Raw genomic sequence first — 14013 nt, 5'->3', positions numbered from 1 at the left:
AAAGTGACTTGACCAATTTGCATTTAAACTGCACATTGTTTATTTCTAACATATTTTTAAAAAATACATGAAAATGAAAATAAAATCAGTAAATAATATATGAATTTCAAAAAAGCATTTTTACTAAAATAGTCAAATGATGTGTCAGATATTTTCTATAACATATGGATTTTAGATAAGTTTAGATAGCATCTTAATTTGTGTGCTTATCCTTAACTTGGTATAGTACTATTAAGTTTGCTATTTATCACTGAAACAATAATTAAAACAACTTAAATTAAACTTTATGACCTCATGCAAGCATGAAAAGATGACCTTGGAAAAATCAATTTTCCAATAAATGAGGACTATATAGTTGAAATTTTATATCCAATGCATTGAGAATAAAGGACTTTTCCTATTATGTTTAGAGTCTTATTGAATTAAGTGAGTGGTCAGAGAGATAGCTCAAGTGGTAAGGTATATACGTAATATATCTATGGTTATGTTTTTTATAAACAATTAGTGTATCACTTATATTTGCTTCTTCTCCTTGTCCATCATAGAAGTAGTATTCCCTCCATGCACTAAAAACTGCCTAATGGAGGGGGTATGGTGCTGCCAGCAGGTCAACCTGTACCTGCATGGCAAATGCAGCAGCACCCTGATGGCGCCTTGAGGCTTCCTGATAACCCCAAATTGACACTGTGACTATGGCCAGACTCCAACAACTTGGGGTCAAGTTTATCAAGAAATTAAATGTTAGGTATGTGTGAAAGCCAAAAGTTAGGTACGTGGGAGCCACATCCCACAAACAACCTCTGGCTTAGCTATAAATCTCATTTATTGGATTTATTTAAAAGTAAATACATTTCGAAAGAGATCAAAAGCCACAGAAAAGCTCGGACCCGTGCATGGCTGAATAGACTGGGTAAATTGGAGTGGTGAAGGTTGGCCTGTGCCCACCCAAGCAGAGCCCCTGACTGCCACTTGCGGTCATATATCCAAATGATGATGATCCATCCAAATCCAAAGTCGCTGCCATACACCCAGCCTGACTCCACTGTCTCAGGATGGACCTCACCAAGATATAATCTACTGAAAATTTTGTAATGTGGTTCTTAGAGCACCAACAGCACTGGCCCAGAGACACAGCAGCAAGTCCTGGAAGACACCACAGTGCCAGAGATCTCTCCGGGCCCCATACTGGGCTAATTATACTGTGGCACCCCAGATGGAGCAGGTACAGTCTCCCTGTCTTCTCCAGATGAAATCCTGGTGACCAAGAGCTTCCACAAGTAGGGCCCAGGTATGTGAGTTCCAGGATTGAATCACCAGGCTGCATGGGGGCAGAGAAGGCAGGCTGCCTCTCCCTGGGTCCCCGCCCACCCAACAGACTGTCTGTCAGACCCACAATTTGCCTCCAGGTGCCATTTTAGCACACCAACAGCCCTGGCCCAGAGACTCCCAATTGAATCCCAAAATGGACTAATGCTATACAGATATGTCTCTGGAACCAAATCATTTACAATCTCGGCTGTACTAGCTCACATGATATTCAAAATGAGCAATGTAAATTAAAATATCTAGCGTCTGCCCTTGGCAGGTAGGCTTGAATGGTGGTGAGAAATTTTGAGCAAAACATAATGCCCAAAATTAGAGAGAGAGTATTGGAGAAATTGTCTACCATAGAGGCAGGGTGAGGACTGGGATGTGGGTGGTGGAAAATGTGCACAGGTGGAGGGATGGGTATTCCATCATTGTATGGCTGAATCTCAAACATGAAAGCTGTGTAACTCTATCTCAATGTGGTACAATTAAAAGTAAAATAGTAACGTGGAGTTCATGCCCAATTCAATCAGCTTACTCAATGGCTGAACAAAAACTGTACTCCTACATTATATAAAAAAAATCCTAATGGGTTCAACAGAATCCCATAGATTTATTTTTCTCATAAAGTCATCTGTTCTTGGATTTCTCAGTTGTTTCTAGATCTTCACTATTGTCAATAGAGCTGAAATGAATACAGGAGTACAAATATAGTTTTCAAAATATCATCTTCACCTCAGGCCAAGAGTGCATATGAGTCATATGGAACACAATTTTGAATTTTTAAGAGCTCACCATATTGTTTTCCATGAAATTGTTATTAAACATTAATTCTATTGGTAGTGAATAAATGACTGTATACTTACTATACTTTATTCCTTTCAAAATTCTTCCTGTTCAATGTCTACAATATATACAAATGTAGTGGCCACAGACTTCATTTTTGTCTTCATTGCTCTTTACTGCACACACACATATGCACACATACATACACATATATACACACATACACAGTTTTATATATATGTATATATATATATTATACATATTTTAAGACATTTAAACTTGGGACAAAAACCAGCAAAAAAGAATATCAGGAGTTTTTCCCAGCACTTTACTTGGAGATCATTCCTGGAAGCGGGATATTCTATGTATTGCCTGTGATCAAACTCAGTCTTTATCCATGCAAAACATGCACACTAGCCCTCTGAATGTTATCCCTACCCCCTTAAAATATTTTATCATAAAATTATTCTTTCATTTTTTTGTTTTGCGTAATCTGTAATAGTTGCTATTTTCATAAATTAAGTGTATGTTGCATATTATACAATAAATTTTATTCTTTGAATTTCTTAGGTCAGATCATGTTACTAATTTTCTTTACATTCCACGTGGTCAGAGACCACATAAATAATTTGTGTTATTAAAATTTAATATTTATGTCAATTAGAAATTTAACATAAATTGGGCAATTTATGTTTCAAACATAAATTTCATGTTTGAGATTCAGCTATACAATGAACATATATAATATGCTCATTATAGAGATATATATGTAAATAAAACATGTTTCCACATAATATGCATTATTAGAGCATGTCTATGGGAAAATATTAAACGTTTCCTTCTCCAATATTAAAAAGCTGCCTAAGCCTTAACACCTAATAAAATGTCTTTCTTGATGCTTAAAAAATGTTTATCCAATGATAAACATTGGATCAAACAATATGCGATAGACAGCTTAGTGATTTGATTCTATCACGCCCAAATACACACACACCCAAAACCTCAGGAAGAATCCTAATTGAAAAGAGTCTTGAGTATGTAATTCAGTTAAAAACACGATGTGTGAATTCTAAATTCAAAAACTGGTAATTCTATCAGAGGAGAGAATGTAGAAAAAGCACAGAGGAGGCCATATGAAGGTGGAAGCAGAAATCTTAATAAGGAAAATAAAAAAATAAAATGGTGTTTTCAGGAGGCACTAGAATTCCTGGTGAAGAAAAAAGAAACAGAAAGTATAACTTCCTAGAGTGTTTAGATTGAGTGTGTTCTTGCAGATTTCTTTCCTTCAGAATCACTAGAGAGTGAATTTCTGTTGCTCTAAGTCACTTCAGTTGTGGTACTTTATTTCAAGTGTTTTTATAGGGATTGTAGAATCTAAAGAGATGGGTTATAATAATTTTGAAATAAAAATACAAATTAAACAGAATACCCAGTTGACAGTTAATTATTTCTTAGAAATAATAAATTAATATAGGAAAATTGCAAAGGGAAAAGTGAGAAGGTTGTAATGGAGATATTTTAAAACATCTCTGGCTTTTTGACACAGTGGACAACTTGACTCCAATCCTAATCCTAATTATCTGCAGGCAGGCATGGCAATCTATTTTCAGAATGAAAACCCTGAAGGATTCCACCACACCATCGTCTTCTATTGACTGGATTTAATGAAGCCAAATGATAGAATAAAATATTTAGAGAGATTTATAGCTACAAAAATTAAGCTCTAATGGGGAATTTTCTTAAACTTCACTAGGGTTTTAATTGTTCCAGTGATTACTGACCTTTTCACTTATTAATATCCTTTTTATTCCATTAGTACTCCATCTAGAATCTAGATATTACCTTTAAAAATACATATGTACCTTTATCCATTTATCCTAATATATTAAAATTTTGAAATAATCAAGAAATTTTGTGTTATCATTTCTTTTTAACTGTGTTATTCAGGCCCTGAAGTACTTGGGATTACCTGGTGGTATTTAGGGTCCCCCGAGGCTACAACCTGTGATGCTCAGTGACCATAAACTGTTGGGCATCAAATTGGCATTAGCTTCAAACAAATTATGCATCATAGCTTCTGATCAAACATCACCTTATGCTTTTTTATTTGAAAAATTTAAATTGTAATATTTAAGGGAAAGTAATCTAAAACATCAAGGACTCAAACATCAATTTGAGAAAATAATTGGTGATATATATTTACAAATTCATCCTCTATAAGTGTAACACAGCAACTTTTGCAACTATTCAAATTTTGCACCTATTCAAATGACAGATGAGCATTGACAAAGTTGAATGCATAAATATATATGTATATTTATATGTAAATATAATATGTATAAATATATAATAGTATAAATATATAATATATAAATACATAAATGTGTATATTTATGTGTAGATATATGAATATTTGCATATAAATACATGCATATTTATATGTAAATATATTTATGTACATATATAAATATTTGTAAATACAAATATAAATATACAAATACAAATATAAATATACAAATACATATAAATATACATGTAAAATATTTTATATATATACAAAATATTTACATATAAATATATGTGTATATATGTGTATATTTATATATAAATACCTGTGTATATTTATATATAAATATACAGAGTGAATATACATACAATATACATATATAGAGAGAGAAATTGAAGGTTCTTAGAAAGTCTAAATGAAGTTAACTTCTATTTAACCAAATGAAAAAAAGCAAAATATGTTTTTTTCTCATAGCATTCACTTATTTGAAAGCCTATGTACATTTTCCCAATCCAAGAGACATCTTAGGTATTAAAATTTCCTAGGAACCAGATGCTAACAAAGATGGAAAATTTTAAGACATTTACCTTACGAGTTAATAAATGATGGCTGTTTTTAAATAACTTAAAAATCACTTTTACTGTGAAGATTTTCCCCAATACCCATGCAGATATCATCATCATCATTATCATCATTATCCAGATGATCATCAAATTTCTCGAGCCATCTCAGTAACGTCTCCATTGGTCCTAGCCCTGAAATTCTAGAAGCCTCCCTCTACTTGTCCTTCCCAACGATGCCGCATTGGAGGCTCCCTCAGGGTCAGGGGAATGAGACCCAGCTTGTTATTGGTTTTGGCATATGAAAACACCAAGGGGAGCTTGCGAGGCTCTCCCATGTGGGCAGGAAACTCTCGGGAGCTTGACAGTTTCTCCCAGAGGGAGAACTAGGCCATAAGATGTCTTCTGGGAGCTTGCTTTTAAGTCTCTGGATGTTGGCCCTTGATGCGATTGCATGGCGCAGGGGGTAGTCCCTGGGTTTGACTGCCAAGCTACTGGAAAAAGGGAAATCTGGGCAAAAGAGGCCCAGTCCCAATAGTAGCAGGCTTGGAGGTCTGAGTCCTGGGTCCCACACACCTGGGTTCCTCTGCCAGTACCTTCATGCATTGAGGCTCTTCTGGACGTGTGGAGAGGGGCCTTGAGCATGGCTGTGGCTAGGCTCCTCAGGTCTTCGTCCACTGGGAGTTCTGCTCAGGGCCGGGAGGGAAGCTGGAGCCCACCCCCTCTAAAGGGCCCCGGGGAAGAAACCAGGCACGAGGGCAAGAGACTCTGCCGTGTAGGTATAACCATCAAAAAATTCAAGTCTCAGTATTATCTGTACACGTGTATTTTTCTCTCTTACCCTTTCTTTTCATCATTGTATCTGATTGTTTTTTAAACCCTGCCTGCAGGTAAAAATCTTATAACTTGAATCTATAAAATGTTGTTGGCATTGATTTTCAATTTTGGTTTCTTTGAGTTTTAGTTAGTTGAGTTTTGTTTTCATTTGCTTGCTCTTGGGGCCACACCAGTTAGTGCTCAGATACCACTCCTGCTCTGTACTCAGGGATCACTCCTGGGTAGGCTCTTTGTACCTTCTACAGTGCTGGGGATCTAACCCAGGTCGGCCATGTGCAATGGTGGTACTAAATATCCTTGGTTACAAATTGTTCTTATTTAAGTTCATAGTGAATTTTGAAAAAGTTTTCTTTTTTGAATTATAAGTTTTTACTCAAAGAAAGCAGGATTTATTTAATTTCAATTCCATAAACATTTTGTGTACTAATTGACAATTTTTGTCTGTAAAAATAATTATTTGATTTGGGTAATTTTAAAAAACGTATTTTTTTACTGAATCACCATGAGATATAGTTACAAAACTTTCATTTTTGAGTTTCAGTCATACAATGATTGAACACCCACCCATCCACCAGTGTACATTTTATAACCACCAATGTCCCCAGTATTCCTCCTTCCCTCCATTTCCCACTCCTCCCCCTTACTCTATGGCAGACAATTTCCCTCTTATTCTTTCTCTACTTATGGGTATTATGGTTTGCAATACAGATAATGAGAGGCCATCATGTTTGTTCCTTTATCTATTTTTAGCACACATCTCCCATCCTAAGCGATCGATCCCTACAACTATCATTGACTTAATGATCCCTTCTCAATCCCAGCTGCTTTCTCCCCCAGTGCATAAAGCAGGCTTCCAACTGTGGAGCAATCTTTTAAAAAATATGTTATAAAATGTATTTTATAATGTGATTATAATTATATAAATAAAACCATAGAGAAAAAAAGAAAAAAGAGAAAGGGAGCTTGATGACATCATTATTTTCTAGATTTAAAATAAATCATAATGACTACATTTATCCAATAGGAGTATCATTAATTCTTCATGGTTCAATAGTACAAATTAATTATTTCAAACTTAAAAAGAAGGAAAACTCATGAAGAAATATAAAATATAGAAGTGATTGGCAAGATACAGAAAAATATTTATTGTTCATTTTTACACTAGTCCAAATATTATTATTATTGTTAGTATTATTATTTAAAATGTGCAGTGTTGTTACATCATACTTACTTCTTGATACCAAGACTGTTATTACTCCATTGTTACTCCACAATCCCTTCCCCACTTAAAATTAGTGTCTTTATAAAGTTCTAATATTTCAAAGATTCGAATGGACCAAGAATAGAATATTGAGCCTCATATATGCAAGTAAGGGCTCTGCTACTGAACTATATCCCAGATATTTAAAAGGTTATAAAGAAAACATTTATTGCCCATTTATGATAAAAACTATATTAAAGATTTTGCTAAATAGTATTTTATAAAATGGCTATAAAATTAATTGAACTAGCTACCTTCTCATACCTGTTACAATTAACTTAGTAGAAAAATGTATGAGACAGAAATTAATATTTAATATGAGGCTGATTAAATCAGAAATATAAGAGAAAATGAACAAAGTTTATGAAAAAATACTATTTAAAATGCATACAAAAACAGGACTCATTAAATAAATTCGTAAAGCTCTTAGTTCTAAGCATTATAATTCCTCTCTGTTATGCATAAGCAAAAGCCTAATTATCTTGTCGTCAAGGCTCAAAAACTTGGGTTAAATCTATACATGCATTTATTCACTGATTTATTTAAAGTCTATCTAAAAATATAAATCTTACCTCATTTTGGAGATCTCGGATCATTTTGTTCTTCCTTTCCAATTCAGACTTTAAAAAAACGATCTAAAAATGAATAGAACATTATATATATATACTGTCTTTCAGATTCATTTCTATGTTAAATGAATTTTCATCATTGTTGAGGTATAGTATAAAGATTATATTTCATTAAGCACTGCTGGGAATAAAATATCAATATTTTCAGTAAAAAAAAACTCTTTATGTCACACATAATTCAATACTTCTCAGTCTCAAGATGAGTCCATATTTCCATATTCCTATATGCTTCTATCTCTGAGCCATACATATGACTCTGTATTTCCATGTCTAAAGTCATATTACCTTCAAGTTATTCATTTGAAAAATAATTTTTACTAAAATATGTTTTAAATATAAAAGCATGTATAAGATAGTAGTGATACTTTCATGTCTAAAACTTATTTTTAATGTACTTTTTATTGAGCTATTATTTTGTCATGGAATGGTTTACAAATTTCATAATTGATATTATTTTTTAAATATACCTTTAAGACTGAATGTGTTTTCTACTTATAGTAAACCCAGTTGAGGTTAAAGATGATATATTTAAATAGCTCTTGCATATAATAATTATATATGAAACATATAGTCTTAATGGACCCTTGAAACCCTACAAAACACATTGATAACACAGAGTACCTCTGGAGATAGTTTGCATACATGTAAATCAAGTTCAGAAGTAATGATAACTTTCACCATGTATATTATTCATGGTTTAATAGCCCTGATTAACTAGTTGTGTTTTAAAGTGAAATAAAGATGAAACAAACTTGAAAGAGAAAATTTACAAAATAGTTTTTATTATAATCTAGAGAACCAAAAAAATTAATACAGTAAATTAGAGAGACTTTCTAATATTTGAATGGTCATTGTCTACTTTTCATATGGTCTAAAACACTGATTTTGACTTTAAATTAAAAAAATATAAACATACTCTAAAAATGAGTGCAGTCCTTCTATGTCTGTCCCTCTCTTTCTGACTCATTTAACTTAGCATGATATTCTCCATGCCTTTCCACTTATAAGCAGTTTTCATGACTTCATCTCTCCTAACACCTGCATAGTATTCCATTGTGTAGATGTACCAAAGTTTTTTTACACAGTTGTCTGTTCTCAGGCACTTGGGTTGTGTCCAGGGTCTGGCTATTGTGAACAGTCTTGCAATGAACATATAGGCACAGATGTCATTTCTACTGTGCTTTTTGTGCACCCTTGGAATATATTCTCAGAAGTGGTATTGTGGGGTCATATGGAAGTTCAATTTCAAGTTTTTGAAGGACTGTCCATACTGTTTTCTAAAAAGGCTGGACCAGTCAGCATTCCCACCAACAGTGAAAGTACGTCCAAGACAGACACCTAAGGACATAAATACAAGGTCCAGGAAAATTGCTCCATAGTTGCCTCATGAGCAGGTGTGGGGCAAAGGGGTAGAGGATGGGAAAAAAGCAGCTGGAATAGAGAAGGGGTCACTAAGAAAATGAGGGTTGAAGGAATCAGCTGGGATTGGAGATGTGTGCTGAAAGTAGATAAAGGATCAAGCATGATAACCTCTCAGTATCTTCATTGCAAACCATAATGCCCAAAAGTAGAGAGAGAGTCTGGGGAATATTGTCTGCCATGGAGGCAGTGGGAGGTTGGGAAAGTGGGGTTTGCTGTGGAGATTGGTGGTGGGGAATGTGCACTGGTGGAGGGATGGGTGTTTGATCATTGTGTGATTGCAACTCAGACATGAAAGCTTGTTAGTATATCTCATGGTGATTCAATAAAATATATACATATAAACATAAAGTTAAATTATGTTAAAAAACAAGTACTTACATGTAAAGTTATCTATGAATTCAATGCTAAAAATACACACATGGAAGACTTTAGCCTATTTTTTTCCAAAGTTCAAAAAAAAAGTTTAATTTTTTCAAATTTTTCATAATTTCCTCTTAGAGAAAAAGAAAATTTCATATATGCTACTTCACCCCCTCTACTTTTTTGTATTTTTATCTTGACTAATGTAACCAATCTCCTATATTTATTCTTATTAATCTTATGCTAGTGTTTTAAGGTATTTCTTATTGTGCATTAAGTAATGTATTATGCCTCCATTTTCCATTTATGTAGTTTTCTTGCAGTATGATTACACCTGAAAACGCAATGAAACTGAGAACATACATATGAAACTGCACATAAAAATAGCATGATTACTACGAGGCTAGCTTTGAGTATAATGAAAGAGCATAATGAAAACAGAAGCCATAGAAGCAGTGCAGTGGGTAAAGTGCTTGTTTGTACACATTGGCCTTGAATGGATCCTCGACATAACATATAGTCACCTGAGCACTACCAGAATGCTCCTTAAACACAGAGTCAGGAGTAAGGCATGAGTGTCCCGGGTGTAGTTTAAAGACAAAACAAAGAGAATATAATGAAAATAGGGAAGTCAATAATATAGTAAAGTGTTGGACAAGACAAATGAGAATATAAAATATTAAAGACTAATATATATCCAGTAAATTTCAAAAACAGCATTTTGGATAAAATAGTTAAATAATTCCAGGAAAATTAGACAATTCTAATAAGTAGTTATAGAAATTTCTTATAGACAGGAAATACAATTCATTTACTTTGATTAAAGAATGGAAGAACAAAGCAATTATTTATTCATAATGAGACTCAAAGCTTGCCTTTAGAGTAATTATGTCTCCCTTAAGCAAGTTAAGCCATAAAAATTAACAAGAGTAGTGAAATGCATCCAACGAGCATCACTATCTCTAATTATTCTGGATACACCTGATACCTCATTCTTTCTTACTGTCTATTAAAGTTTTCATGATGTTTGAAAGATTTGACACTCTAATTTGTTAAGGAAAAAAAACAATGTCATGAGTACAATGTCCATGTACTCATACAGAGAATTTTGATAGAGAATTAGATCAGAACTGCATTATTATTATTTAATATTTCATAACTATTTTATATTATTGCAATATAATAAGTAGTGTGGGTTTAAGTTCCATTGCATTTTATTTAGATTTTCCAACTGATGTGATTATTTCTGGCATTATTGGTTTAAAGCATATGTTCTGTTACTTCTATTTATTTATTTATTTATCTAGGCATGGCATGGGGGTGAAGCCGTAGCATCTCCATACTCAGAGTTCCTGCTGATGCTTAAGGGGACCACATATGATGCTGATAATTGAACACATAGTCAGGAGTAAGAGATTGACTACTTGTCATGTAAACACCTTGCCTCTTGCAGTGTCTTTTTAGCCTTCTTATTTTTATTTTAAAAACATTGCAATGGGATTTGTAACCAAGCGTATCACATAAGATATTTACTCTTACATGTAAAATATATGAAATGTTTTTCAAAGAATTATTTTGCATATACTGTTTTCCTTATATTTGTGCCTTAAATTATATTTGTTAATCATTATTATTGATTAACAAATAAGTAAATATTAATCATTTACTTATTTTGTAGTAATTTAGAAATAATATTGCTCTATGCAATTTAATTAGGTGGTCATTCTCTTTATTTCTCCTATGTTAGTATTTGTATTTCAGAGTGGTTGTTTATCTTTTTTTCTAATTAGTTCCATACCTCACATTTCAGGTATGGAACTATTTTAGCTTCTTGTCTTATTTTCTCTATAGGTTATTAGCTATACTAGGTGGCAATTCTATAGAACAAAAAGGCCAAAGAGAGATGGTGATGACACATGTCATTGTGAAAAATGGGAGATCAGGGCAGTGGGCATTAGAAACAAAATTCTGGTGAGATACCCAAGGTGATGTTCATACTATTGTTAAAAACATGGCTTGTGGAGTCTAGGGATTTGGCTTAAAGATGTCTAGCACATTTTTACTATGTGTGAGATGGGTCAAAGAAACAGGACAATGAAAATGTTTGCCTTGAAAGCAGCTGAGATTCAATCTCTGGAAACACTATGTTTCCCAGGAGTGATCCCTGAGCACAAAGCCTGGAGTAAGCTCAAAGGAACACTGGGTGTGGCCTACAAAACAAACCAATAAGGAATTTTTTTTTTAAAAAAGAAGAGAAAGGAAAAGAAATGAGGAGAAAAGGAAAGAAAAGAAAAGAAAAGAAAAGAAAAGAAAAGAAAAGAAAAGAAAAGAAAAGAAAAGAAAAGAAAAGAGAAGAGAAGAAAAAAGAAAAGAAAAGAGAAGAAAAGAGAAGAGAAGAAAAGAGAAGAAAAGAGAAGAAAAGAAAAGAAAAGAAAAGAAAAGAGAAGAAAAGAAAAGAAAAGAAAAGAAAAGAAAAGAAAAGAAAAGAAAAGAAAAGAAAAGAAAAGAAAAGAAAAGAAAAGAAAAGAAAAGAAAAGGTCCTGAGTTCTATGTCTGGTGTTGTGCATGTTTTTCAGTATACTGCTGAAGGCTCCAGCATGCCAGGATTCCCTAGTGAGCATTGATCAGTCGTGCGTGCACTGCTGGACTGTGTATTAAGCACAGCAATTATATTTATAAAACTTAGCCATTATTCTTCCTCCCTTTTTGGAAGACATAAAGAAATGGTCAGAATTAATATACAGTGGTAACAATAAATATACAACTTTAAGCAAATAGGAGAGTTCTACATGCACGGATGGAAAGTAAGTGTAATTCAGAAAGGGTATCCAATTTCTGGGCTGGAGCGATAGCACAGTGGGTAGGGCATATTTCCCTTGCACCTCACTGACCCGCCACTTGATTCCTCTGCCCCTCTCAGAGAGCCCAGCAAGCTACCGAGAGTATCTTCCGGAAGGCAGAGACTGGCAAGCTACCTGTGGGCTATTCGATATGCCAAAAACAGTAACAAGTCTCACAATGGCACAACAGGATGACAGTGATACAGTGATCCAATTTCTGGGGGTGGGTGGTCTATGTTGTGGACTATTTTAGAAGTTTCTCATTAAATTGTCAGATTATTAGATAAAAGAACAGGGGTGTGTGTGTGTGTGTGTGTGTGTGTGTGTGTGTGTGTGTGTGTGTGTGTGTATGAGAAAGAGACAGGCACAGAGACAACAATCTTTTTCCATGTTCTGATGGTCAATTTCCTAGAGTATAAAGAAATGTCTACAGTGTTCTTATTATAGGTAATGGAAAGTTTTATCAGCTTCTTGTCCCTGAAAGTGACAAATGGTTAATTCTCGCAAACTGCTAACAAACCTAATGGAGAAACAGGCCCTTGACATTAAGGCTGTCAGATAGATCTGTACTCTCTTCTATCCTTCATTTGCTATTCTCTCATCTCCTTAGATCTATCCTCACAGAATATACCAACAAAACAAAGTAGGTAGGTTGTTACTTCTTATTTATATGACACCCAGGGGCAGCTTAGTAGAATTCCTCACGAAATTTGTCAGATGGAAGTTTTGATCTCTATTATTATATGATGGCATTTTCTAATTTTATCATGATATAGGGAAATAACTGGGTATATTTATTAACCTCAAGAGTAAACATAGATATTTTTGGTATTATTTCATATCAACTATTTATATCAATATCTACATTTCTAATGAAATGTTTACACATTATTTTATACTTAGATGATAGAAAATCCTTATTTGTCTATATGAAAGTATATCTTCTTACTTGTTTTTTCCATAAAAACATATAATACCCACACATATCAGGTGCATTCTTCAAATGAACATATTATAAATATGTAAGTATAGTTGTTTGATTATTAAAATACCAAATTGTAATAGAAAATAAAATGAGGACAGTCATTCCTAAGGTAACAACATTCAAGACTTTTCATTTTATTTATTTATTTATTTTTTTCTTTTTGGGTCACACGTGGCGGTGCACAAGGGTTACTCCTGGCTCTGCACTCAGGAATCGCCCCTAGCGGTGCTCAGGGGACCATATGGGATGCTGGGAATTGAACTCAGTTCGGCCGCGTGCAAGGCAAATGCCCTACGCACTGTGTATTTTTAAATTTTATTTTATTTTTATGAAGTTTTTCACAGTGATTTATTACATTCAATATTCCAACACCAATCCTACTGCTACTACAGCTATCTACCACCATATTTCAAATGTTTCTACCCTGACCTTCAAACCCTGTACCCAAAGCAGAAATTAAATCATTTATATTATATGCTTGTTATGAATAATCCTCTAAAAATAATCCAAAAATGTTTTTTTAAAGGAAAGTGTGTGAAGAGTGTTGCATTTCACTGTGGAGTCATTAAGCCCTTGTATAAGAGATTACTAATATTGAGATGAGATTTCACAGGGCCGCATTCTTTCCAGGAATTCAAGACACTGTTTAAAAGTTAACCTCAATTATATACTAAATACTAAGAGTTGAAAAAATGTGTTTAACATTGATTACTGACAAAAAAATAAGCAATTCTATTA

At 33.7% G+C, this 14013-nt stretch overlaps 1 protein-coding gene across 1 annotated transcript in view; it reads right to left on the bottom strand.

Annotated features, from left to right (window-relative positions):
- The window catches only part of LUZP2 (leucine zipper protein 2), a gene marked incomplete at its 5' end in the record, with an annotated part of 438731 nt that overhangs the window by 215119 nt on the left and 209599 nt on the right, over nt 1-14013 (bottom strand). Inside the window, one exon of the mRNA XM_055143679.1 lies at nt 7612-7674. Within this exon, the coding sequence (XP_054999654.1) occupies nt 7612-7674 (63 nt within the window). The remainder of the gene's footprint in view (nt 1-7611; nt 7675-14013) is intronic.

Source organism: Sorex araneus, chromosome 6, assembly GCF_027595985.1.
Source record: "Sorex araneus isolate mSorAra2 chromosome 6, mSorAra2.pri, whole genome shotgun sequence".
In the NCBI taxonomy this organism is placed as follows: domain Eukaryota; kingdom Metazoa; phylum Chordata; class Mammalia; order Eulipotyphla; family Soricidae; genus Sorex; species Sorex araneus.
The sequence above is the reverse complement of the archived record's forward strand: the minus strand, read 5'-3'. Positions and strand labels throughout refer to the sequence as shown.